Raw genomic sequence first — 27,849 nt, 5'->3', positions numbered from 1 at the left:
ATTATTGCAGGTCTCAGCAGCTCAACTTGTTCTGCACATGGTTGCATGTTTAATTAGTGATCCTTCTGTAAGTGTCTGCAATTAGCACCATGATGATTAATAAAATAACTCCTTTAAAGCTCCATTTAGCTAGCAGAACTGCATAATCAGGTATAATTAATTCATCATTAATAAATCATAGCTGATTAACTAATCTCTATATTACCAACACATTACTGAACAGCTCCCACCTGAGCACAGCTAATTTTTCTAGCTGAACAGAACTGGAAGCTATGAGGGGGAAAAAAAAAAAAAAACTCCTCCAAAACTACATTAAGCAGCAAGTATATTGGTGTGATCAGGGAGATTTTGAGATAATGCACATTTAGAAGTTATTGGGAATTTTCTGGCAGCCCAGTGGTTAGGATTCTGCACCTTTCACTGCCAAAGGCATGGGTTAAATCCATGGTTGGGAAGCTACGATCCCAGTAAGCCACTTGGTGCAGCCAAAAAAAAAAAAAAAACCCAATAGAGAATAAAAGTAATTGAGCTACATAAGCAATTGTCACTTGAGAGGGAAGAAGACAGTGGCTGAATACTAGGATATTACAGAACACATGGGAGTGACAGCAAGGGGAATTCCCACCCCAATAAGAACTTGGAGAGAGGCAGGATATTACCTTACTTTCTGTGTTTTATTACCACTCTATCACTCATTACCATGAATACTAGAGGTTCTCAGACTTAAATGTACACCCGGATTGCCTGGAGGGCTTGTTAAAAACTAGATTTCTGTTCTCCATCTCCAGAGCTTCTGATTCAGTGGGTCTGGGATAGGGCCTGAGAATTTGCTTTTCTAACAAGCTCCCAGGTAGTACAAACGCTACTTGCCCGGGAAGTCCACCCCTGAAGAACTGTAGTTGTCCCTCTCTCCTGCACTGGGGTGACTCACAATGGCTGCGATTCCTGCCTTTTCTATAGAAAACAACAGCAACAACAGTAATTAAGATTAGTTTTCAAAAAAGGAAAAGAATCATTTTCAATATTATTTATCTGTCTGTGTGTTTCTCTGTCCTTGTGTCTTATCTCTTCGACTGGATTGTTAGTTTAATAACTACTTTCCTTTATATCTCTGTTCCTATAGAATGTAACTACTTTCAAGATGTAGAAACTCTAGACAAAATCTAGAGGCCGTGTACATTCATTCGTCTCTGAAGCTTTGCTCATGCCCATGTTTCAAAGCCCTGTCTTTTAACACTCTCCTGACTACGCCATAACACTCAGGGTCTGCATATGGCAGACCCTAACCACAGACCAATACAAGTGCTCATTATCTTTTCATGAAAGGATGAGCCTGGTCTCCCCAGTTAAGAGTCCCTTGAGAGCTCTACAAGCTCCCCCTCTAATCTCCTTTGCATCTTGCCCCCCAGCTCTCTACCCTGCCAGTTTCTAGTCCAGTGTCTTACACACTGGAGACAGCAAATTGCTTTTTACCAACCACATCAGATTGCTAAGCAGCAGATCTGACCCATAGGATGAGAATTCAGATCCCAGCTGGGCACCTAACTTGCAGAATACATGGGAATGACAGTAAGGGGGATTCCCACCCTGAAAAGAACTTGGAAAGAGGCAGGATATCATGTTACTTTCCATGTTTAATTTTATTACCACTCTATCACTCATTATCACTCATTTAAAAAATATCTGGGCGTTTTAGTTATTTAGCTACATATCCTGATTTTTAGGTATTAAACGTGAGCATGTTCCAATAAAGGAAATAATTTTTTAGGTGCATTAAAATTACTCCAACCTTACCGTTCACACACAAAGTCTTTTTACTTTTCTATCTTCATGATCCATTCTTGTCCATATAAATTTCTATTCTCCACAGACATAGCATAACATTGCTAACATTTAACAGTCTACTGTAATTTTCTTTCTTAGTATTATACTGTGAACTATTTTTCTACATTTCCACATAGCTATTAGGTCTTTTTGACGGCTGCAAAACAGTCTATCAGGTACTCACATCTGAGTTTAAATGATTTAATCTTACTCTTCATAAATGTGTTCCTCATTCTGTGATTGGTGGTCACAATTAAAGGTGACAACATTATTCTTTGATATTGGTTACTTCGAATATGTTCACAGGTAGAACCAAAACTCCTTTAGTTAATTCATCAGGAAGCATTATTAAATCCGCATTAATATGTCTTCATTGTTCTATTTCTCAGGTGAGATCAAGTGGACTACAATGCAATCTTATTCAAAGCAGTCGCTTACATTTTTTTTATGCAGAAAATAGTACTTCAAGATTGCATCATTGCAGTGCAAGCAGTCTAGGCTGTCAGCATGCCCTCTAAAACAAGAGCAGCGCCTCCCTTGATGTCAACTCGTCCATCAGAACGCAGGGAAATCGTCAGTTCTCCTCCCCGGTTGGAACACTGAAAGGCTAAAGAAAACATAAAACAAGTCACAAATCAAGATCATTTTCACCCCTTTAATTAATAAGACATAGTGAAAGACTGATTATTGCAAGCTCTAGAATCTCCCACGTCAGTTTAAAGAACATATTCTTTCAAGCAAATGAAAACAAAATAAATGAACAAACCAAACACAAACACATAGACACAGAGAACAGAGAGTGGTTATCAGAAGGGGATGGGCAGGGTGGTATGGGCGGGATCAAAATGGGTAAAGATCAACTGCATGGTGAAGGACAGAAAATACATTTTTGATAGTGAGCACACTGTCGGATGTATAGAAGCAGAAATACAATGTATGTGAGAAACTTATTTAATGTAATAAATCAATGTTCTCAATAAAAACCTATTAACTAATTTTTTAAAGAATGCATTCCTTCATCTGTTCATAAGACTGCCCAGCCCACCGCGTTCTCCTGAGGACTGCGGCCACAGACGCACGCGGCCCTACGCCTTCCCTTCATGAACCACTTCCTCCATTACTTCCGGTGATGCCCCAGACGCACCCTAACCGTAGCCTCCTCCCTGGCTCCGTCTAGGTCTAGGAGTAAGCAAGCACAAGTGAAAAGACAGAGCCTAGGACTAAAAGGCTAAAAAGATAAAGAGGGGGTGCTCTTGGGCCCTTCAGAGAAGGCCCTGTCTTTCGAGGTCTGAAAAGAACAAAAGGAGTTCCCTACTCTTTGTGGTTAGCAAGCAACCACACTTGTCAAGCAAACGTGAGGTACAGCCTCAGGCTTCTTGAGTTTAGGGAAGTAATTAAGCTCACAATGGAAAGAAGACAGCCACCCTGCTATTCCCAAATCAGGGTCACAGAGGCTTAACCATCCCACTAAGTAAGAACTTCTGTCCACTAAGGTCAAACTTTTACTTTGATTGTGTAGCCTGTTCCGCATGTGGTAGGAGCTGTGTAACCTCCACTGACTACCATCTATTTTCTCTGCCCTGAGCAATATATTAATCACTAGGAGAACTGGTTCCAAGGCAATTTGTTTTATTTAATCACATAATGGGACCCTGGTAATCATCCAATCTCAACTCAAACATTATAAAGAACCTTTCTGGGCCAAAATTACACAGCTAGTTAACTTTATTCAGCAAATACTTACTTGGCGCTTAACTATTAGAAGTGTGTCTGTGTTTTGAGAGAAACAGGTGGAAGACGTTTGGGGTGGAGGATGTTGAGCAGAAGATTCAGGGTGAAGGAATTCGAAACCTTTAGTTTTCATGTGGGTGATAGTTAACATTTTTTTTGATAGTTAACATTTCATTACATCTTCAAGTGGACAGTATATATGAGAAGGAATACTAGCTTAAAGCTTAGCAAATTTTTTTTAAATTTGAAAAAGAACTGTCCTACCGTGCAAGTGTTTCTTCCCTAGTTGCTCAGACCAATAGCTACTGAGAACAGCATGTGCAGACCCTTAAAAGAAGTGAAAAGCTATGTTACAATCCTAAAGAAAATAGGAGCAACTCAGCTAAATTCATAAAGGATCAACTATCCAGTTTCACTGAACCTTAGACAACTTAGTTATTATGTTGGCCATGACCTCTGCAAAGTGTGGAATTATGAATAGAAATAGAAAGGAAGACAGAGAATTTATGGATAAGCTCCTTCAAAAGACGTATCTGCTGCATCTTACACTTTCTGAAGGCTGAATTAAACTGCAGGCTTTAATTCTTGTCTGTCAATTCCCTGTCAGTCCATGGTAGGAGAATTAAGGCTTTTGCGTAAATCTATGTACATCTATCAAGGAAAAATATATCCTTCCTCCTAAGACATACACACAAGGAAGGGTGAGAACTCTGACAAAAGACCAAAATTTCCATGAAGCCAACGCTCCCAGTTTTTTGGTGCCAAAAGAGCTTTGTTTTAGTGAGATATTTTTTCACATGATTGTGCCCTAGGTTTAGGTCAGAGAATAAATACTAAAATGAAGAAACAAACTACAAAGTAATAACTGACAGGAAAGTATTTGGGAGAGGAAAGGATGATCTGAAAAAGGTCTCTCCTTCAGAAAAATATACTAAATACTATGGGACAGGGTGCCCAAGCATCCCAGTATGCCTGAGGCTGTCCTGGTTTTATCACTGAAGATCCCTACTCTGAGAAGTCCTTCAGTCTCAAGCAAACCGAGATTGTTGGCCATCACTGTCCAAAGAGCTTTCCCACTCTAGAAAAGCATTATTACAAGGGGGAAAACACCTTCCCTCTATGATAACCAAAATCTCTGGGAAGCAGCCATGCATGTGTAAATCCACTCATAACTTCTTATCCATGAGCTTCCTCCAAAAAGCATTCCCCACCTTTTGCTGGTCAGTCCACTTTTATCAAGGAGGATGAAAGTAGGAAGCATCACATCCTTGCCAACTTTTTATTTCAACTCTCTGCTTCTGGTTTGTGGAAGATCCTGAATTCCTATGTTCCTGAACCCATTCCACTCACTTAGTGAGCAGGTCTGGGAAAGGAGGAGGAGAGGAAGAAAAACACCATTCCTGTCCCTGATTCCCACCTGCAGTCCAGGACTTGGTCCTTCAAAACCCAAATCTTGGTCAATGATCACACAGGCTGGCCACTGAAAAGGACAAAGGACTTTGGGAATATAGTGGACATTGGCCACTGGATTTTGCAACAGGTAGCTCTAGAAGTGTTTGCTCAAGGAGCCAGTTTTATCATTAGTTGTTAAAATATCTAACAGCTATTGGGCACTTACCATGTGCCAGGCACTGTGCTCATTATGTTTTGTGTTTAACATGCATTGTGTTTACATAACCTATGAGGTATTATCCATATTATATAGAGAGGGAACAAAAGCTGTAAAAAGTTAAGTCATTTACCCAAGGTCAACAGCTAGGAAGCTAGGATGCAAACTCAGCCTGTCTGATGCTAAAATTTAACCTTGCTATATACTGCCTCATTAACACTGTGTTTTTCACAAGAGACTTCAGTGAAGAGATGGGAAGGGGAGATAGGAAAACAAAGGCAACTCAAAACCCAAACAACCTGAAAGTTCATTGTGGAGGGCACTTAAATAGCTGTTCTCCTCCTTCTCCACTGTTTAGCTTTACTCAGGATTGAAGGCAAAAATACCTGTTACGGGGTCCTCAGCCACACCGTACCATGGAGCAAAATATCTGGAGTAAAAGTCAAATGCTTGAGTCTGCCCATCAGGCTCTCCCTTGAGGGTGAGAATAAGTCCTTTCACCTCCCCTGAGGTTTCCACTTGCAGCAAATTCTCTGTGTTCACTGTCAGGCTCTCCAGAAATGACCTTGTTCATAAACAGGATGGATTAGGACAAACCCATTCCACAAACTACCCATTCCCCAGACTCCATAAAGCAGGCCAGGCTGCAGCTTGTCCAATGGCTCAGCAGGAAGGGAGGAAGAGCAAGTACAACCTTCCTGCCCAGGAACAGAACACCGGCTGTGAAGATCATGGTTCGACTGAACATGGCACAGCCAGATCAAGCCAGGGCTATGAATCTGGTGCCCTCTCCCACAGCGCTGACGAAGTCAAAAATCTCATTTACCTGTTGTAAGTATCACTGAGCCGGACCAGGAGCTTTTTGGTATCTGGGGAATAGCGAACATCCTGAACCAGCGTGTCACCTATGGCAGTCTATGGAGACAGACCAAAACTTCCTCAGAAGTGCGTCTTGGGTCAAGTCCTTGGAGAACGATCTCTCACAAACATCTGCTTTGTGCCAGGCACACCCAACATCTCCAGTCCCAAGAGTTTCAGGTCAGTTTTAGGATTCAAGGTATTTCTCAAAGAAGGCCAATTTCCTGGTGTTCAGGAACACTTGGACCTTAATAGGGGTTGAGTTTAGCCTCTGAGAGCCAAAGATAGGCCTTGTTCATACATGTTACTATGAGACTCGATACACAACTCCTTCAATTGGGTATTTTCCCCACAGATAAAAAGATTCAGGGAGGCCCAGAATCTCTCTCTCACACACACACACTTTGACCCAGGACTGAGGAGCCCTAGAGTCAAAGCTCTGAATCGCTACTGTCTACTATCTGTAGAGGTGGGGGCTTTATGCCTGCTTCTTAGAGGATTAAATGAAATAACATATGCAGAGTTCCTGTAGCTACAGTGGTAACTAGATGATTCTACATAAGAAGGACTCAGGGCCAGCAGTATGATTGGAAGTGGGGACTAGGGCACTCGTCTCAATGCTGCTCTGCTTGACAAGCTTGCTGTTTTCACTTAGACTATACACTACAGATTAAGAACATAGTAACATTATCCAAAGACATGCTGGTTCACCCTTTACCGAAGATTGCATGTAACCATGCTCATATCTGAGACACGGTTTGTCTGTTTATTGGTTTGTGGTGCTGAGGGAGGTTGTGAGGGGACAAAAACACCTCCAAGTCATCCTTTGGCACCACAACTAGCTGCCACCAGAACAGACTAGAGTTACATGGTAGTTGTCTGATTGTCAGTAGGTGGTTTCAAGTTCTCTAATCTTCTTTAGGGGCTGAGAAGCTCTAGGTTCCATGGCCAAGACTCTGCTGTGGGTAGTGCCTGGAAGGTCTGCCTCTGTGACCACTGCTGACCAATGTCCCCCCTCTAGATATGAGAACTCCTACAGCCCAATCCCATCTGCTCTCCAGGCCTCCCAGTCTCTCTGAAGGGTTGTCCAACCCTTCTCTGCATGGATTCTTATGTCAATTTGAAAGTTTAATTCTCAACTGAGAATCTTATTGCCAGTTTTTAGGAACACAAAATGACAATGCGTGCATGCTCTGCATTGCATTGTCTGACTCTGCAACCCCAAAGAATGCAGCCCGTCAGGCTCCTCTGTCCAAGGGATTTCCCAGGCAAGAATATTGGAGTGGGTTGCCATTTCCTACTCCAGGGGGATCTTCCCAGCCTAGGAATCGAAACTTTATCTCCTGTGTCTCCTGTATTGGCAGGCAGAATCTTCACCACTGAGCCTCCTGGGAAGCCCAAAATGACAATACTCATGATAAATACCTTTCATCATTCCCATTTTACAAATGCTGACCCTAAGGCTTAGAGAGATCAGGTTAAGTTCTTTCTACCATGAACAAGGTCTACCACTGTAAAGATTTTCTATTTTTTTTGCCAATATGCTTAAAGCAATTCATTTTTGAATTTGGCTTGTCTCCCAAAACCCAAGCCATAGGAGAAGCTGAGTGTAAAAGTAGAATCCATGATACTTGCTTATATCCTTTGAAAACTTAAAGCAAAACACTAAAGAGATAACAAATGCTGTATTTGAAAATTCACTAAGAAATACCCATTACTACCCCTAACAGGCCATTTCCCAGAATCATTTTTTCTCACTGCACTCTTGGCCTGGTCCTGACCTGGGCCCTTCCTGCTCTAAAACCTAAGCACCTGGCTATCCAGGGCTGCTCTGGCCTTCTAGAATCTACACAAGACAACTGTAGTGCCAACTGCCCTGGGTGACAGAATTAAATGAAATAATGCATTAAAATGCATGGTACTGCACAGAGGAGACTCTCAAAAATGTTCTTTATCATCATCATCATCCTCCTTATCATTAAGCCCCATCCCCACACAGACCCTTTGAGGAGGCTGCTATATATATCTTGTCTTCTCTATTGGCGTACCCTTGCTTTTCTGCTCTCTTCCATCAAAGCACAGCCCCGTCATCTCAGCCTTATTCTCCACTGAAGAGATCAGGAAACAGACTGCTGCCATGCTGTTCCCATTCTTTTCTTTCACTCTCAGCCTGCCACATGGCACTCTCCCCTCCCCCATCTTTCCATGGAGGCTAATCAGATAATAAAGAGTTTAGGAAAAACTGGTCAACCTTTTCACCAAATAGATTCAATATTAAAATTCAAACCTCAAAGGCACCATGCGGTATTCACCCAAGCTTAAACTAGAACACTTACATTGGTAGAAGGTCTATATTTGAGATCAAAAACAAATCTTTGTTCAAATAATAACAGATGATCAAATCCCAGGGCTCAAGTTTGACTCTCTTTCACGAACCTTTATCAAGTCCTCCACTTCATGCAATTTCTAGATCAGGAAAAAAGAAAAAATCACTGTAAAACGGGCAATTTGTATACAGTGTGTAGCAATAATTTTAAAAAGCTGACCTGGGGGTGGGCTGGATAAAGAGGCAGGTCCAGGACGATACCATCCTCTTCTTTTCTGGCCTTCAGTTCCCCACTCAGAGTGACAAACGTGAGAGTGCTATTCACATTTTCTGGCCAAAAAAAGAACTTCATTTTGTCAAATGTTTGAAAGGAATCAAGAAATAGAAAAATAAACTTTGTTATATAGTTGCATGTCTCTTTTGATCACTTTTAAAGATTGGATGGCAGTGTCATTCATTCCAGTAAAGGGTCCCAGGTTTGGGTTACTGGGGTCTTAGTAGAGAAAACTCTCACTGGATTCTAACTTGAGAACCAAGAACATAACTGATTGGTCGTGACATCATGCTGTGCTCTTGAAAAAATTATTTAATCTCCTTAAACCTCAATTTCCTCATCAATAAAATGGGGTAGTAATTAAACTTACACTAATTTCATTTAACCAATAAAATGGTAAATAATTAACACAGCTTATAGGGTTGCTATAATGTTTTCTAATGTAGATTTTTATATTTTATATATTTTATATACTCCTACAATAGAGTTTATAGAGTTATAAACTCTACTAAACTCTACTAGTTTAAGTTAAGCCAAAGGGATGACAAATAGAACATACAGGTTATATACAACAGTCTGATATGAACAAATCAAGCTTACCATAAACAAGCCAAACTATATATAAAATCTTGATTTAAAGATTAGATCACAAACCCTGATACAATATCCCTTTATATTACTGATACAACTTGGGCGACTTATCTCAGAGGGGGATAACATTTTCAGTGAAACAAAGATTTATGACTTAACTCTTTTCCCTAGTATTTCTGTGAACATATTTCAAAGGTGAGGAAATGTCACATTGCTGATTAGCTTTCACAGAATAAAATTTACATTCTGAAATTCAAAGTTTTAGTCTTCTCATTACAATTGGTGTAAGACATCACTATTTACAAAGCATTTTCTCATCCAACCTTAGGCCTACCCTAGCAGTACTATCAGGACTCTGTTGCTACTGCTCTGCAGTTCAGCTTCACATGGTGTTCAGTTCTGCTTTCTTGGACTTCCCTGGTGGTCCAGTGGTTAAGAATCTGCCTGCCAGTACAGGTGACATGGGTTCAACCCCTGGTCCAGGAAGAACCCACATGTCACCGCAGGGCAACTAAGCCTGTGAGCTGCACCTACTGAAGCCCATGTGCTCTAGAGCCCGTGCTCCACAATAAGAAAAGCCTCCAAATGAGAAGCCTGTGCACTGAAACTAGAGAGGAGCTCCCACTTACCACAACTACAGAAAGCCCACACAAAGCAACGAAGACCCAGTATGGTCAAAAATAAGCTAAGTAATTCAAAAAAATTTTTAAATTCTAATAAATAAATAAATAATTTAAAAAATTTTTAAATTCTGCTTTCTGGTACAAGGGGCATGGTGGGTTGGGGAGCAGAAAAAATTCTGCTTTCTTTACTCTGCTAACAATGCTAATCCTAAGAATACTGCCCCTCGTCCTTCCAGCATGCCAATGAGACTGCTTCCAGGGCAAACGTGGCCTATAAGACCTTCACTTATTATCCCCATCTAAGTAGCTCCCAATCACAGGAAACTAATCAAACTAATCACATGGACCACAGCCTTGTCTAACTCAATGAAACTATGAGCCATGCCATGTAGGACCACCTAAGACAGACGGGTCACGGTGGAGAGTTCTGACAAAACATGGTCCTGGAGAAGGCAAAGGCAAACCACTTCAGTATTCTTGCCTTGAGAACTCCATGAACAGTATGAAAAGTCAAAAAGATAGGACAGTGAAAGATCAACTCCCCAGGTTTTTAGGTGCCCAATATGCTACTGGAGAAGAGTGAAGAAATAACTCCAGAAAGAATGAAGAGACAGAGCCAAAGCGAAAACAATGACCAGTTGTGGATGTGACTGGTGATGGAAGTCCAATGCTGTAAAAAGCAAATACTGCACAGGAAACTGGAATGTTAGGTCCATGAATCAAGGTAAATTGGAAGTGGTCAAATAGGAGACAGCAACCGTGAACGTCAACATTTTAGGAATCAGTGAACTAAAATGGACTAGAATGAGGGAATTTAATTCAGATGACCATTCTATCTACTACTGTGGACAAGAATCCCTTAGAAGAAAAGAAGTAGCCCTCATAGTCAACAAAAGAGTCTGAAATGCAGTACTTGGGTGTAATCTCAAAAACAACAGAATGGTCTCTTCGTTTTCAAGGCAAACCATTCAATATCACAGTAAACCAAATCTATGCCCCAACCAGTAATGTTGAAGAAGCTGAAGTTGAACAGTTCTATGAAGACCTACAAGACCTCCAGAACTAACACCCCAAAAAGATGTCCTTTTCATCATAGGGGACTGGAATGCAAAAGTAGGAAGTCAAGAGATACCTGGAGTAACAGGCAAATTTGGCTTTGGAGTACAAAATGAAGCAGGGCAAAGGCTAACAGAGCTTTGCCGAGAGAACACAATAGTCAAAGCAAACACCTCTTCCAACAACACAAGAAAAGACTCTACATATGGACATCATCAGATGATCGATACTGAAATCAGATTGATTATATTCTTTGCAGCCAAAGATGGAGAAGCTCTATACAGTCATCAAAAACAAGACCGGGAGCTGACAGTGGATCAGATCATGAACTCCTTATTGCAAAATTCAGACTTAAACTGAAGGAAGTAAGGAAAACCACTGGACCATTCAGGTATGACCTAAATCAAATTCCTTATGATTATACAGTAGAAGGGATAAATAGATTCAAGGGATTAGATCTGATAGACAGAGTGCCTGAAGAACTATGGATAGAGGTTCATGACATTGTATAGGAGACAGGGAGCAAGACCATCCCCAAGAAAAAGAAATGCAAAAAGGCAAAATGGTTGTCTGAGGAAGCCTTACAAATAGCTGAGAAAAGAAGAGAAGCAAAAGGCAAAGGAGAAAAGGAAAGATATACCCATTTGAAATCAGAGTTTCAAGGAATATCACGGAGAGATAAGAAAGCTTTCTTCAGTGATCAATGAAAAGAAACAGAGGTGAAATGTTGTGAAGTAATTAGCCGCCAACTAATAAAAAAAAAATAATAATAATAATCAATCAAAAAAAAAAAAGTAACAAAAAAAAAAAAGAAACAGAGGAAAACAATAGACTGGAAAAGAGTAGAGATCTCTTCAAGAAAATTAGAGATACCAAGGGAACATTTCATGCAAAGATGGGCACAATAAAGGACAGAAATGGTATGGACCTAACAGAAGCAGAAGATATTAAGAAGAGGTGGCAAGAATACACAGAAGAACTATACAAAAAATATCACCTTCGTGATCCAGATAACCACGATGGTGTGATCACTCACCTAGAGCCAGACATCCTGGAATGTGAAGTCAAGTGGGCCTTAGAAAGCATCACTACAAACAAAGCTAGTGGAGGTGAGATGGAATTCCAGTTGAGCTATTTCAAATCCTAAAACATGATGCTGTGGAAGTGCTGCACTCAATATGCCAACAAATTTGGAAAACTAAGTGGTGGCCACAGGACTGGAAAAGGTCAGTTTTCATTCCAATCCCAAAGAATGGCAATGCCAAACAATGTTCAAACGACCACACAACTGCACTCATCTCACATGCTAGCAAAGTAATGCTCAAAATTCCTCAAGCTAGGCTTCAACAGTACATGAACCATGAACTTTCAGATGTTTAAGCTGGATTTAGAAAAGGCAGAGGAACCAGAGATCAAATTGCCAGTATCTGTTGGATCACCGAAAAAGCAAGAGAGTTCCAGAAAAACCTCTACTTCTGTTTTACTGACTATGCCAAAGCTTTTGACTATGTGGATCACATCAAAATGTGGAAAATTCTTAAAGAGATGGTAATACTAGACCACCTGACCTGCCTCCTGAGAAATCTGTATGCAGGTCAAGAAGCATCAGTTAGAACCAGACATGGAACAACAGACCAATTCCAAATTGGGAAGTCAAGGCTGTATATTGTCACCCTGCTTATTTAACTTATATGCAGAGTATATCAGGTGAAATGCCAGGCTGGATGAAGCACAAGCTGGAATCAAGACTGCCAGGAGAAATATCAATAACCTCAGATACACAGATGACACCACTCTTATGGCAGCAAGCAAAGCACTCAAGAGCCTCTTGATGAAAGTGAAGGAGGAGAGCGAAAATTTGGCATAAAACTCAATATTCAGAAAACTAAGATCATGGCATCTGGTCCCATCACTTCATGGCAAATAGATGGGGAAACAGTAGAAACAGTGACAGACTTTATTTTGGGGGTCTCCAAAATCACTGCAGATGGTGACTGCAGCCATGAAATGAAAAGACGTTTGCTCCTTGGAAGAAAAGCTATGACCAACCTAGACAGCTTATTAAAAAGCAGATACATCAACTGGAAATGCCATATGACCCAGCAATCCCACTCCTGGGCATACACACCGAGGAAACCAGATCTGAAAGAGACACGTGCACCCCAATGTTCATCGCAGCACTGTTTATAATAGCCAGGACATGGAAGCAACCTAGATGCCCATCAGCAGATGAATGGATAAGGAAGCTGTGGTACATATGGAATATTGCTCAGCCATTAAAAAGAATACATTTGAATCAGTTCTAATGAGATGGATAAAACTGGAGCCCATTATACAGTGTGAAGCCAGAAAGATAAACACCAATACAGTATACTAACACACATATATGGAATTTAGAAAGATGGTAATGATAACCCTATATGCAAAACAGAAAAAGAGACACAGATGTACAAAACAGACTTTTGGACTCTATGGGAGAAGGTGAGGGTGGGATGATCTGAGAGAACAGCATCGAAACATGTATATTATCAAGTGTGAAACAGATCGCCAGTCCAGGTTGGATGCATGAGACAAGTGCTCGGGGCTGGTGCACTGGGAAGACCCAGAGGGATGGGATGGCGAGGGAGGTGGGAGGGGGGATCAGGATGGGGAACAAATGTAACTCCATGGCTGATTCATGTCCATGTATGGCAAAAACCACTACAATACTGTAAAGTAATTAGCCTCCAACTAATAAAAATAAATGGAAAAAAAATTAATTGGATTGAGCAAAAAATAAATAAATAAAAGAGAACAGGGACAAAGGGAGCCGCAAAGGGATGGAAGGAGTGTGACCTGGAGGGCAGACAGGGGTCAGGGATGGTGAAGGAAGGAGGCAAAACTGCCTAGAGAGTTAGCGTAATTAGAAAGGTTGTCGGGGGAAAAAAGTAGTGAAAGAGGAAACAAGCTCCCTGTCATCAGTTGGCGGTGGACAGGGAAGCCTGGTGTGCTGCAGTCCATGGGGTCACAAATAGTCGGACATGACTGAGCAACTGAACTCAAGTGAAGTAACTCCCAAAAGCACTTCTTATTCAAATCCCCCACTCCCCCAGGTACCCCTCTGTCATATCATCCTGCTTACTTCCTTGTCTGACTTTCTGTTTCTACACTTGTTCATGGCTGCTTCTATCTCTACTTTTCGGACATTTCCAGGCTTCTCTCCTCTGCCCTGTTCCCACAAAGCCCTGATCTTTTTTATACTAAGTGTAGCTGAGATGGGAACTGGTAGGATTAAAGTGCTGCATCCTTTCTTCACAGGGTAAATGTATATAGTTTACCTTATGAATATTTAAAATTCAGAATAAAGAAGCTTTTATTGTGAAATGAATTCCAGTTTGGTTGGGTACACATTTGGGGGAAAGTATGTCTTTTAGTTCCCCAGTATTATGTCATGTTAAATACCTATTCTGCCTTGCAAGCTGTCCTCCTGTGTTGGTCACAGAGACCAGAGAGCTCCTATTTAAAAGAAAATGGTGGGACTTGCCTGGTGATACAGTGGATAAAAATCCGCCTGCCAATGCAGGGGACATGGGTTCAATCCTTGGTCTGGGAGGGAGGATGCCATAGAGGAACTAAGACCGCATTCCACAGCTACTGAAGCCCCTGCACCTAGAGCCTGTGCCCTGAAACAAGAGAAGCTGCCACAATGAGAAGCCCATGCACCACAACCAGAGTAGCCCCTGTGGGCCGCAACTAGAGAAAGCCCAAGCACAGCAACAGAGACCCAGTGCAACCAAAAGTAAATAAATAAAATAAATTATAAATGAAAGAAAATGGCATTTCAGAGAACAGCAACCATGGCTATTCAACATGCCTGAAAAATCAAAGTGTTCTTGAAGGTTGCTGTTTTGTTCTACATAATAAATCATGTGAAATAAACTTTGTAATGTCTTTATACCAGTCACTTTGGTTCACAGGAAAGAATGTATGAGAGTTTTTAAAAATATTTCTATTTACTAACTGATAAGTTCATAAAAGAAAATCGTATTACTTATTTTGTGAAACAGCACAGCTGCAGAAGCCAGGGTAGCGTGGCCACAGAGAGGAACCTCATTCTGGGGTGTAAACCACCTTAATCCAAAGCAGGAACCTTCAGAGGAGAAAAACCAAAGAGAGATGAGATCATTTCCATACAAGGGGGTTAAAAGTTTTCATTTTCTTATTCTTTTCTAAACACTGTATTAGCATAATTAATCACTGAAACGTGTTGTGAAAAGGAGGAGCAAAGTCTAGGCAAGACCTCTAGGGCTCTGCAATGCTAGATCTGGATCTGAAAGATTCCAATTCATCAGCATCTGCTCCCTTAGATGAACTGAACATCAAATTAGAAGCTCCCCTACCTTCCTTATCTGCATGCAAATAATAAATGGACATTTTCCTTAAATATCATTCCCCCACTGGAAAAACAGTTTTGGTACCATTCAGGAATTTTTTTAAAAGAAAAGAAAAAAATGTATTTACTTTGTGTAAAGTTGTCATTTGGGTGTAGCTTTCGGATAAAAGCCGTTTCGGAGAGGTTCATTTCCTTTGCAATTTTTTGATGCAAGTCTTCATCCAGTTTCTAAATTAGAAACAAAAGATTAGTGAGATTCCAGAAACACAAATCAGACTTCCTTGAATAGCAACTACCACTAGTAAAAAAAAAAAGAAAAGAAGACAGTTTATTAATATAAAAGTTATATGCTTAAAAAAACTTTAATGTAAAAAAGTATTTAAAAAGTCATATACGCTTAAAGTAAATAATCACCAAGAAATTTAAGGCACTTTTATAAAGATTGTTTTTTAGAAATCCATGCACTTAGCACCATGTGTAGAGCTGTGGAAGCTATAGCAGATTCTGAAAAACCTACCGGCCTGGGCTATCCTTTGTCAGATTATTACCTAGTTTTATCAGAGAGCACGGGCTCTCTCCTAAAAACAATTGCTACCAACAGAAACTCCACAATCTGTCATTCCTGTTGGATGAAGAGATGTTAGGTGCCCACTCTGAGCAGACTGGACCACTCTGACCTCATTTATGCATGTTGCACTCCCTTTAATGAGTCAGGCTCAAGTCAGAGGTCACCTCCTCCAGGAAGCCTTCCAGACTGCTCTGTCTCCTTCCCAGTACTTATACCACCTGAAATTACCTACTATGCCCCTTTACTGGCTGTACCCCCAACCTCTGACTCAGAGCTCTGTGACAGCACCACTGTGCTACTCTGCTTTGTCCTGGTTTAGAGCAATGCTTGTATTCATCCTGGTATGGTAGGAGCTCAATAAATATTTGCTGAGAGAATTCAGTATTCATTTAATTTTCAGTTTTAAAACACTCAACATAGATATTTTTATCCACTTGCAGATAAAGAAATTAAACACAAAAAGTCTGTGTAATATCTTAACATATATACATGCATATACACATACATACATTCCTCTTAACTCAAGGAAAAAAATGGGTCGAAGAATAGATTTTCTTTTTGAGAACGAAAATCAATTTTTTTTTTTTTTGAAAATCAATTTTTTTAATCAACAAAATGCTCACTACTTAGATTCTGAATTCTAAAGAAGTCTCAAGATGTTAACTATATTCCAATAAAAATTAATTATAAAAAGAGAAATCTCAAGACAAGATAAATGCATTTTTGCTTTAGCCAAACTTGTTACTCTTGAGCTTCTGAAACCCAGAAATAGGAATTGAAACTTTATTCTAATAAGTTCAAAATTCACTTATCTGAGTTATGTCAAGTTAAACATCCTTGTCTTTTAGTTGATTAGAACTTTTTCTGTGTACTCATATAACATTACAAAGATGTTTACCTATTAAAGTTTATGTATTGAGAAAAGGCATGTAAGACACAAAACAGCAGTTACAAAAAATTAGTCATAACTTCTTAACTATCAGCTAATGTAAAAATCCTCACAGGTGACTTACTAAGCTTTTCTTAAAGGAGCACTGTATTCAAAATCTGTAGAAACTCCATAGCCCTACAGAAAGAGAAATCACTTAAGAAATTGATACTTATTTTCTGAAAACCCAAACAGAACACAATGAGTTTTTGGTTTTTTTTTTAATTACTGTTTTTCTTTCAAAAGATTTAATCCAATAATGCATTTTTATAAAGCACTCATCAGAGGGTCCAACACATAGTTAAGTACTTGAAAAATGTTACCTTTTTATTTTGAGTGGCTCCAAGTCAGTGCTTTAACTTGACATACTGCACTACCTCCCCATAACAAAGAAACTATTATTATCCCTTCAACATGCTACAGGCAGAAAAACCAATTTCTATCAGATAAAATGGACTCCTGGCAACATTTCTGAGGAAAAGGAGCCATCAATCAAGTACCCAAGCCGCGCTGAGCCAGCAGCATCAGCACCACTTTCAAGGGAATTTGTCAGAAATGCAGAGTCTCAAGCCCCACCCCAGACCTTCTGAATCAGAATCTCCATCTTAATCAGAAACCAGATGATCTGTGTGCACATTAACGACTGGGGAGCCCTGATGTATAAGAGCTGGTCCTGTGTTCAAGAGCCTTAGCCTGTCAGCTGAGGAGTCAAGACAGATACAGAAAGCAGCAGTAGGCCACACCAAAGAGTATGTAATTGAGATACATGGATTTTAACATAAGTTCTCTAGGACTTGAAAGGTGAGGACTTGAGGCAGACCTAGCAAAAGGTCAGATTTGGGTGAGCTGGACAGGAAAAACTGCGCAAAAGGTTTGAATTAGAGATGCTTCTTAGGCAAGTCACTTGACTTCACTTTGCTCTCCTTCCATGATATCTTTGACTCTCTAGGATTCTGCAAGTTGAGGTAAGGAGAATTAGGATGGCAGGAATGAAGTGGAATGAGCACATGTCACACGTGTGGACGCCCGTGGGGCTAGGGAGTGAGAAGTCCCACCTGAGCAGAGGAGGCTGAGTGCTGCTGGGGCCAACAAGACAACAACGTTCAGAAGGGAGCTCAAGTTGCTTTCCCAGGGTTTGTAGAATGTTCTCTGTGGAAACTGGCCTACCTGCCCATGCACATAACACCTTAATGAAACTGGGAGCCATTTAATTTCCTAGGGCTGAGTCTGCAATCATCAGCTTCAAAGGTGACTGAAGGGCTGATGAAGAAAAACATGGATTTGCCTCCCTGGCTGCAGGAACCTGAGAGCCTGCCAGTCCTTCCTCTATCTGACTTGGCCAGACTTCCTATCCTTGTCCTTCCTTTCTTTGCCTATTGCTTCCCTTGACCTTTAGGACCAGAGTCTCTAAAAGTATTGAAGAGTTTCACATTTGAGCCAAGATCACCATCTTTTGGTAGCAGGTTCCTTTGCAAATGGGCTTTTTTGTACATCAGTTAAAACACACACTTCACTGACCATCAGCTCTTTAATCCTTTCTGGTTTGGTATACTTCACCAGTTACAATTTGAATTTCTGTCCCAGGACACTGAAAACACATCTATTTGCCTGAGGTGCCAGAGACAATAAAAAGTTTGATAGTCACAGCCCTCAGTATGCACCATGGGTGGCTGAATCTCTACACTGGAACCAAACAGCAAAATAATGGTGAATCATGAGAAGATTAACATTGCTTCAACTTGGAGAGCTTTAAGGAAAAAAAGAGTGAGACTACATTCATTAACAATACTGAAGTTTGGTTCCAATAATGTTTCCATTTTACACTACAAGCTTATTTTCAAATGTAACACACAATAGTTACAAACCGAACCAATTAATTTTCTTGCTTTAATATCCATTTTTCTTTGCCAATCTCACAGGAGTCAAGTTTCCAGCAGTAAAAAGAGAACCATGTTTGTTTTTCTGAGTTGCAATATACTGTGTTGGGACACTGATGTTCTATCAACCATATGGCTCGCAAAAGACTAATAACCAGAAAATCAGAGTAAAGTTTTAAAATACTCCCACCTTGTGGCAGTTTATAAATATGACAGCCTAAACAGGATAGTCTTGCTCTCCGTCTGTTCATTTGTCCCTCTGCTTTCTTTCTAGCAAAGGAAAAGCACTTGGATGTAGAAAGTTCTAAATCATTCAGGAAGAAACAGGAGATTCCTTCTGAGACACTGGGTTTCCGATTGCAAAGTTATGTCCACAAAATGCAGCACTCAAGCTGCAAGTCATCTTCAGTTGTTCCTAAATACTTTGGCCACCTGATGTGAAGAGCCGACTTGTTGGAAAATACCCTGATGCTGGGTAAGACTGAGGGCAGGAGGAAAAGGAGATGACAGAGGATGAGATGGTTAGATAGCATCATCGACTCAATGGACATGAGTTTGAGCAAACTCTGGGAGAGACTGAAGGACAGAGAAGCCTGGCATGCTGCAGTTCATGGGGACGCAGAGTCAGACATGACTTAGCGACTGAACAACAATGGATCTTATGTGCCTTGTCTCTCCAGCTCCATCATAGAACCTAAAGCACATGCTTGCATTGCATGCCCTGCCCATCCCACCCCATCAATGAAAACAAAAGATCCATAATCATTGGCCAAGACTTCCCCAGTAGCGCAGTGGATAAGCTGCCAATGCAGGGAACACAGGTTCGATCTCTGGTCCAGGAAGATTCTACACGCCATGGAGCAAGTAAGCCACAAGTACTGAGGCCCTTGCACCTACAGCCTGTGTTCTGCAACAAGAGAAGCCACCTCAATGAGAAGCCCAGGTACCGCAACTAGAGAGTAGCCAGCCCCAGCTCGCTACAACTAGAGAAAGTCTGCTTACAGCAATAAAGACACAGTACAGCCAAAAATAAACTAAAAAATAAATAAAAAATTACAGTTGGCTTCTTCTACTAGAACTCCTAGAAGAAGATTTTGCATAATACAATTGATTATACTATTTCCACTTTCACTCAACAGATGTTTAGTGTCTCCCATGTGCCAGGCCCTGGATGTTGGAACAAGTCAGAATAGATTAAGATCTCATAGAATGTACAGAAGTGAGGAAGACAGGCATTGAGTGAATTATAAGACTGATGCATGTTACCAACTGGGAAGGGGCACTGTGGGAGAATATCTAGTCCAGTAGTGAGTGTGTGTGCATGCTCAGTCGTGTCTCTCTGTGACCCCATGGACTGTAGCCTACCAGGTTCTTCTGACCATAGAATTTTCCAGGCAAGAATACTGGAGTGGGTTGCCATTTCCTCCTCCAGTAGATATTCCTGACCCAGGGATCGAACCCGCACTCTTGTATCTTCTGCATTGGCAGGCAGATTCTTTACCACTGTGCCACCTGGGAAGCACCAGTAGTGAATACAGTGGGTTAAAAGCATGGACCCTGCAGTCAGGCAGGCCTGGGGTGGGATTCTGAAGTCAGCCACTTAGATAAATTGCTCAACCTTCCTCTGCCTCTGTCTTCTCATCTGCAAAATGGGGATTAATAATAAAATCTATTCATAAAGTGGTTGTGAGAGTGAAATGAAATAACATATGAAAACCAATTAGCACAGTATGTGTCTGGCTGAACTTGCCTGAAATCACTGCCCCCAGCTGAGAGTTTTGTTCTAGAAGCCAGTGAGGGTACTTGGGAAGCAGAAATTACCACACTAGTATTTCCTCTTCCTTTGCACTGCTCTCTTCCTTCAAATACTTGGCAAAGAAAAATGCTTCCGTGTCCTGGAAGAATCTTCTCTGCCCTCTGCATCCTTCTTCTGAGCATAAAACTGAGATACAAAGTTGCAACTCTCTAGAAACCCCAGGAGTCTCTGACCCAGTGTGGTCACACTGAGTCAGTAATCCTCTCTAAGAAAGGATGCCAAGTGTGGAAATGGCCACTGCACCTGAGTTAAAGCATGGATTAAACGCAGGATTGCTATACACTTTTTTTCATTTAAATACATAACCTACCAAGCTGTAAAAGTGGCTTTTGGTTGTCCCTAACTTTACCCAGGAAAACCAGAAAAGCAAGTGGTTTAGGAACTAAAACTAAGCATTCCTGCTTAAAAGTGTGAAGCCAATCCTCCTTGCTGTCATTGGAAATGATTATTAGTGTTTAAAAGAATAAAAATGCACATCTATGAGCATCACATTTGATACTAGCAGTGTCCAGCTCATGGTAGACAGCCAGGAAATGACAGTTGAAGTGGAATAAATGTATACACTGGGCCTTGAAGTTGTTTTTATGGATAATTTAAACAGGAAAACTCCAGAATAAACCTCTCTTTACAGAAGGTATCTTTTGAAACAATGGTTCTCAACTGGGGGCAATTTTTGATTGTCATGGCTGGGGGAGTAGGGGAAGACTACTGTCATCTACTGGGTCAAAGCCCAGGACCTGCCAAACATTCTATAACAGACACGACACCTCACACAATAAAGAACTTCCCAGTCCAAAATGTTTATAACACATTTGAGAAGCTCTGCCCTAAAAGCACACACACACATATATATATACACACACACATACACACACAAAATCTTAAGGTTTTGTTAGAATATGAGAGAGAATAAATATGGGCTCCTTACTTTTGTTGGTATGTTATTTTCACTAACTAGTAAAGCAGGTTTACAGGAAAATAAACCACCTCTTATCACTACCACAGCCTGATGACCTATTTGAATAGCTGATCAGGAATTCCTATAGCTTTTAACACAGCTCATTGTAATGTATCTTTCATTTTTTAAAATATTGTTTCTATACATTTTCTATGTCGAAATGGCAACTCACTCCAGTATTCTTGCCTGTAGAATCCCATGGACAAAGGAGCCTGGCAGGCTACAGTCCATGGGGTCGCATAAGAGTTGGACACAACTTAGAGACTAAACCACCACATATAGTCGTTACTGTAAAATAGTCAGACATCTGACAACAGCCATCAGCTTTTTAAAGTTTTAAATATTTTTTTCAAATATCTGTTTCATATTAGTTACATTTATCCCTTAATCTGTTTTTGCTTTCACCTAATATACAGTGTTTCCTCGTGTGAAGATTTAAAAAATAGACTTGTCTAGGGCTCCCTGGTGGCTCAGACAGTAAAGAATCTGCCTTCAATGCAAGAGACTTGGGTTTGATCCCTGGATTCAAAGATACCCTGGAGAAGAGAATGACTACCCACTTCAGTATTCTTGCCTGGAGAATATCACGGACAGAGGAGCCTGGAAGGCTATAGTTCACGGGGTTGCAAAGAGTCGGACATGACTGAGCCACTAACACTTTCACTTCACTTTCACAGTGTTCCTCAAGTGAAGATTTGAAAAATAGACTTGTCTAGAAGGGCCATGACAGAACACTTGAGAATACTGTAGAAGTTCTGGGAATGTTGTTACCCAGAAAGTTTTCCTTTTCTTCCAGCAGTCTTTTATCAAGTATCTTAAAAGTTCAAAGCACAATTATCTAGTCTTAGTCTACCAAGTTTTTCGATAGTTTCATCTCAGTCAATTTTAAATAATTTTAAACAAAACAAAATTAAAAAGAATATTCCTTTGAAACCCTGAACTTAAAATCTGAAGTATTTTCTCATCCATAAAAATGCAAGTTGTTCTATGCTCTGGTCCCCAAGGGACCTAGTACCTGGTCTTTCAGCCTCTGTGGTGACTACGGGAAAATCATCAGGTTTATGCATCTATTTCCCCTGCTAGACTCTGAGCACCTTAAGGACAGGCAAACTTATTGGTCTCGGTACCTCCCGTCCCCACCCCAGAGCCTGGCCCACGGCAGGTGTCAACAAATATTTGTAGAATACATAATGACAGCTACATGCCTACTGAGTTGCATTTACGGCTTTATAAGGCTTATAAGGCTTAGTCAGCATTATAAGACTTAGTCCTTATCTGTCTCTGATTTTTCCTGAGTTCACTTGTGTTCTTTCTAGGTACTTCAAGTGCCCACTGTCTTTAGCTGTTGATAAAAAAATCCAAAGGGCAGAACAACAGTTTCTCCTTTCATTTCATTTTAATGTTTATTGATCATGCACTGGAGAAAGTGCTAAGTTAACCTTCAGGAAAGGAGATCCTCAAGTCTAAAGAAAAGAAAACTAGCAAACCAATCTTTAAATACCTATTCAGTTGTCCTGGACCGGCCATCAAACCAGCCTCATCTCACAGGTCTAAGGCACAAAAATGAACTGAGAGACTCTAGAGAGCGTCCCTGATGGCAGACTTCCTTTTCTTCCTTTCATACTGAAGCATATTGCTTTGAACTATGCTAAGTTTTTTGTTTAAATTTGTATTTCCTAGTTTTTCCAAATATATAAATAATATGCAAAATATATTTTAATAGGGAGTGAAAGAGAGAGAGAGATCCTAAGTCTGGAGTTTAGTGAATGTACTAGAGGTGAGAAGGAATACATTGAGGAATAATATTAACTGCTGGTAAAAATTGAGTGCATAAATCACTTAAAACTTTTTTCAAAACTCTTCTAGAATATTACGTGGGAATATGGGATAAATACACTAAGGCTTTTTTTTTTAGGCTAAGATTTTTGGCAAGTAGGTTTAGTCAATTCCACAAACCCTTGATGTGAAGCTAATCTGTGTGCCATATTGCTTCTAAAGAAAGTTCAGGATTTAGAATCCGGCTGTTAACTATTCTCTCACTATTACCCCCAAGTTCCTATGTTACTTGGTAAAGTCTGTTAATGTTATTACTTTCTGCACTGTGTGGTTGGAAAATGCCAGCCACAGGGTTGCATAATGAATGCATTGTTAAGGTAAGATGGGGACTTTGATCACCATATTGCTGCTTTATTTGAGGGGGAAAATAAAATATATAAGGATTCGACTAACAACATTCACCGAGCTCAGTAAAACCACAGCTATTCTCATGTGATTTACACTAGAATCACCTGGGGAGCTTTAAAAACCAGTGCTGCTTGGGTCTCACCCCCAGAGATTCTGTTGTGACTGGTCCAGCACAGGAATTTTTAAAGCGCCTCGGGTGATTTTAATCTGCAACCAGCTTGATGTTTACTGCCCTTGAAAGCTCCAACTTAATAAGACTTACTCAAGATCATCAACTGCTTACCACGTAGCTGACATAATTCTCAGATACTCTGCTCTTGTACTAACTGCTCCCAGTGGAAGGATACATTGACCTGTTTCCTAACACCCAGGTAACAACAGGAAGCAGCTGAGGTCAAGAAATATTTAACTATTTCTGTTAATACTTATCTAACCAGAGGGCCTTTTTTCCCCCCTCATTGCACCATGTAGCATGTGGAACTCCCCCAACTAGTGATTGAACCCATGTCCCCTACAGGGAAAGCTGGAGTCTTAATCACTGGACTACCAGGGAAGTCCTCAAAGAGCCATTTTTAAAATGAGATTTTCAGTAAACAGAGTTCTGCCTGTGTTAGAGCTTAATTCCTTTCCATCTTTCTACTAAATTACTTAATTCCCTGCAAAATGTCTCATCTTTTTGGTCCAGAAAAGAATTTCTAAATGTCTGAACTATAGGTAAGGTTAAAAATATACAGCTAGGATCTTTTATGCTAAATGTAGTATCAGCCATGTTCAGTCACATAAAACTCATCTAATTTCATTGTCTTCCACATTTGGTGCTGAATGAAAATCCAGTGGCTACAATGGATGTTTTCTTTTTTTTTTCTGTTGGTCCAGGGATAGAATCTGTGCCCCCTGAAGTGGAAGTCTTAGCCACTGAACCAGCAGGGAAGTGCCACCTACTCATGTTTTTGGTATATTTTTTTTAATTGGCTCTAGTTCTTCTTTACATAAATCTTACTTTTCTAGACATGTGCATCCATCTAGATATAAGCAGTCTTATCATATAATTTGGTTAAAATCAACTTGCAGACATGAACATTGTTGATACCATTTGACAGAGAACACAACCCAGGAAGGTAAACAAACAAGCGGTCTGATTTTTTTCTTTTTCTTTTTAAGTAAAACTTGGTTCTACAAGCATCTAGGATTTCAGGCACTGTACTTCAAAGCAAAATACTACTTACATTTTCTAGGAGACAAACAGCAGCCGGATTCCCACTAAATGCTTTTGCTGTGAATGCATCGGCTATGAATATAGGGAGTTTCATTTTCTTTGTAAGCTGTTTCTGCAAACTCTCAAAACTGTTGGTAGACTGCTTTCCTTCTTATTGCTGCAAAAAAATCAAAAAGTTAATGTTTTACTTGACGCAAAGAAACAACTAACATTTCCCAAGTACCAAGTCAAGTAATTATTCTAACACACCTGCATTTAAAGATAAGTAATCCTTTGATTTAAGCCTCTAGATTGAATTTGCTTTAAAATACTGGATGAATAGAATATTTTCTTTTCATAGTGTACATATACTTAACATAGTAATATTCTTAGAGTAGCCAAAACTAGTGTAAGCTATGTTATTAATGAAGTATGTGAAACTTCCAAAGAGCATATATGTTGCTGATAGTTTACCAATGAATATTACTGCCCTTTTGAAATGATGCATTTTTTCTGATTATAAAAACTCCATCATAAAAAACTTAGAAAATCAAAAAATGAATCATAACCATGCAAATCAGCAATAACTTTTTTTGGACTTAACATAGTCTAAGGAACCTCATGTTTTTAATTTTGTGTTATTTTATAAAGCTACAGTTGGAGACTTTTTAGAGCTCATGATATAGATTTGTTAAAATTAAGCTTTTTATTATAAGAATAATACTTTCTCTTTACTGAAAACCTATAAAATACAGAAAAATGGTGTGGGGTGTGTGAAGAATCTTCTGTATCTTCATGCTTTGGAGATAAACTGTTTACATTCTGGGTATTTCCTTTGCTTTTACTAGAAGCATGGATTTTGTCATAGGTAGGGAAGAAGTCGTCTCTCTCAAAATTATAGAACTTTTTAAAAATTCAGCAAACTATGGGGTGTTTTGCTTAACTATAAAAGAAATTAACCCATCCTAACATGTATTTCTTGTTCTCAAGGAGATGAGGATAAACAATGGCTAGGCAGCTTCCAGGTCTACAGAGTTGTTTGTTTGTTTTTTTTCTTTTGTTTTTTTTTTTGGACTTACAGAGTTGTTTTCTTTTTCTTTTCTTTTAGTTTATTATACAAGGGTTTTACTTAACTTTCTTGCCATATTGCCTACTTTTTTCCTTTTTTTAATGTATAATTGACATATTACTTTCAGGTTTACAACATAATGATCCAATATTCGTATATATTGGGAAATGACCTACCACAAAAAGTCTAGTTAATCTATCACCAAACATAGTTACAAAAAAAGGTTTTTTTTTTTCCGTGTGGTGGAAGTTTGAAGATCTTAGCAACTTTCAAATATTCAATACATTATTATTAACTATGAAGCCGGAAAGATAAACACCAATACAGTATACTAACGCACATATATGGAATTTAGAAAGATGGTAATGATAACCCTATATGCAAGACAGAAAAAGAGACACAGATGTATAGAACAGACTTTTGGACTCTACAGGAGAAGGCAAGGGTGGGATGATCTGAGAGAATAACATTGAAACATGTATATTATCAAGTGTGAAACAGATCTCCAGTCCAGGTTGGATGCATGAGACAAGTGCTCAGGGCTGATGCACTGGGATGACCCAGAGGGATGAGATGGAGAACACATGTAACTCCATGGCTGATTCATGTCAATGTATGGCAAAAACCACTACAATATTGTAAAGTAATTAGCCTCCAACTAATAAAAAATAAAGGAAAAAAAATAAAGCTTACTTGAAAAAAAAAAAAAAAGGAAAAGATATAGATAAAATGATTAGGAACACAAGGACAGAGCAATAACTCTGCCCAGGAGACAGTCAAAGGGAGCTCCAGAGATGAGCTCCCAGAGATGTCATCCAGAGATGACATTTGAGTGAGTCCAAACACACACACACACACACACAAATATCCAGCGGTTCCATAAGGTGGGAACAGGCATTTTGGGTAGAGTGCATAGATTAATCCCAGGGCAAGCAATTTGATATAGAAATAGATATGCATGAGGAAAGGAGACTGCAGAGATGAGGCTATCAAGATCTGCTGGAGTCAATGTTCATGAAGGAGCAGATATATGTAGACTTATAGCTGATTAATATGGTTGTACAGTAGAAACCAACACAAGATGGTAAAGCAATTATCTTCTGATTAAACTTAAAAAAATGTTTTTTTTAATAGATAACCTACAAGGACCTACTGTACAGCACAGACAACACGGCTCAATATTCCGTAATACAGGTCTCCCTGGTGGTCCAGTGGTTAGGAATCTGCCTTGCAAAGCAGAGGAGGCCGATTTGATCCCTGGTCTGGGAAGACCCCCACATGCCAAGGTGCAACTAATAAGCCATGGGCCACAACTACTGAGTCAACGCACACTGCCGCTACTGAAGCCTGCACCCTAGAGCCTGTGCTCCACAAGAGAAGCCACCACGAGAAGCCACCACACTGCAGCTAGAGAGTAGCCCCCACTCTCCGTAACCAGAGAAAGCCCTTGTACAGCCAGGAAGACCCAGCTCAGCCATAAATAAATAAATAAAACTATTCTATAATAACCTACATGGGAAAACAATTTGAAAAAGAATAAATATTTGTATATGTATAACTGAATCACTTTGCCATACACTTGAAACTAACACAACATTGTTAATCAACTATGCTCCAATATAAATTTTTTTTTAATGTTAAAAAAAAAAAAATCCAAACTTCAGTTCAACAGCTACTATGTGGCAGGCCAACCCCAAAGCTAGGTACCAGGGAGAGGAGAGAGTTTCATGAATGAGCCATATGCCTCTACTCTGAGAGTCTAATCTAGAGTTTGTTTTTGAAGATGTCTCTCTTTTTTTCTCTCTCCTTAAAATTAATTTTGTTTTCATTTCTGTAAGAAAAGTGCACTTATTTGATGGGAATTGTGTTGGATCCGTGGATTACCTTGAGTTGTAAAATCATTTTGAAGATATTCTTTTAATCCAAGAACATGGGTGTATGACTGCTAAGTTGCTTCAGTCATGTCCAACTCTGCAATCCCATGGACTGT

General features: G+C 39.8%; 1 protein-coding gene across 4 annotated transcripts in view; it reads right to left on the bottom strand.

The window, feature by feature from the left end:
• Window positions 1-1,616: 1,616 nt before the first annotated feature.
• Window positions 1,617-27,849, bottom strand: part of PBLD (phenazine biosynthesis like protein domain containing) — a 34,096-nt gene continuing 7,863 nt past the window's right edge. For 2 of the 4 annotated variants that reach the window (XM_043476794.1, XM_043476793.1), the window contains exons 2-10: window positions 24,822-24,968; window positions 15,393-15,492; window positions 14,923-15,021; window positions 8,569-8,711; window positions 8,459-8,488; window positions 5,991-6,079; window positions 5,551-5,729; window positions 3,820-3,882; window positions 1,617-2,431 (exon numbers count right to left, since the gene is read on the bottom strand). In XM_043476794.1, the coding sequence (XP_043332729.1) occupies window positions 2,319-2,431; window positions 3,820-3,882; window positions 5,551-5,729; window positions 5,991-6,079; window positions 8,459-8,488; window positions 8,569-8,711; window positions 14,923-15,021; window positions 15,393-15,492; window positions 24,822-24,905 (900 nt within the window). In that variant the 5' untranslated portion in view covers window positions 24,906-24,968 and the 3' untranslated portion in view covers window positions 1,617-2,318. Of the gene's footprint in view, window positions 2,432-3,819; window positions 3,883-5,550; window positions 5,730-5,990; window positions 6,080-8,458; window positions 8,489-8,568; window positions 8,712-14,922; window positions 15,022-15,392; window positions 15,493-24,817; window positions 24,969-27,849 lie in introns of those variants that run through there. The other 2 variants (XM_043476795.1, XM_043476796.1) reach the window with 2 other exon arrangements.

Source organism: Cervus canadensis, chromosome 8 (assembly GCF_019320065.1).
Source record: "Cervus canadensis isolate Bull #8, Minnesota chromosome 8, ASM1932006v1, whole genome shotgun sequence".
Lineage (NCBI taxonomy): Eukaryota > Metazoa > Chordata > Mammalia > Artiodactyla > Cervidae > Cervus > Cervus canadensis.
This window is presented reverse-complemented; position numbering and strand designations above follow the sequence as displayed.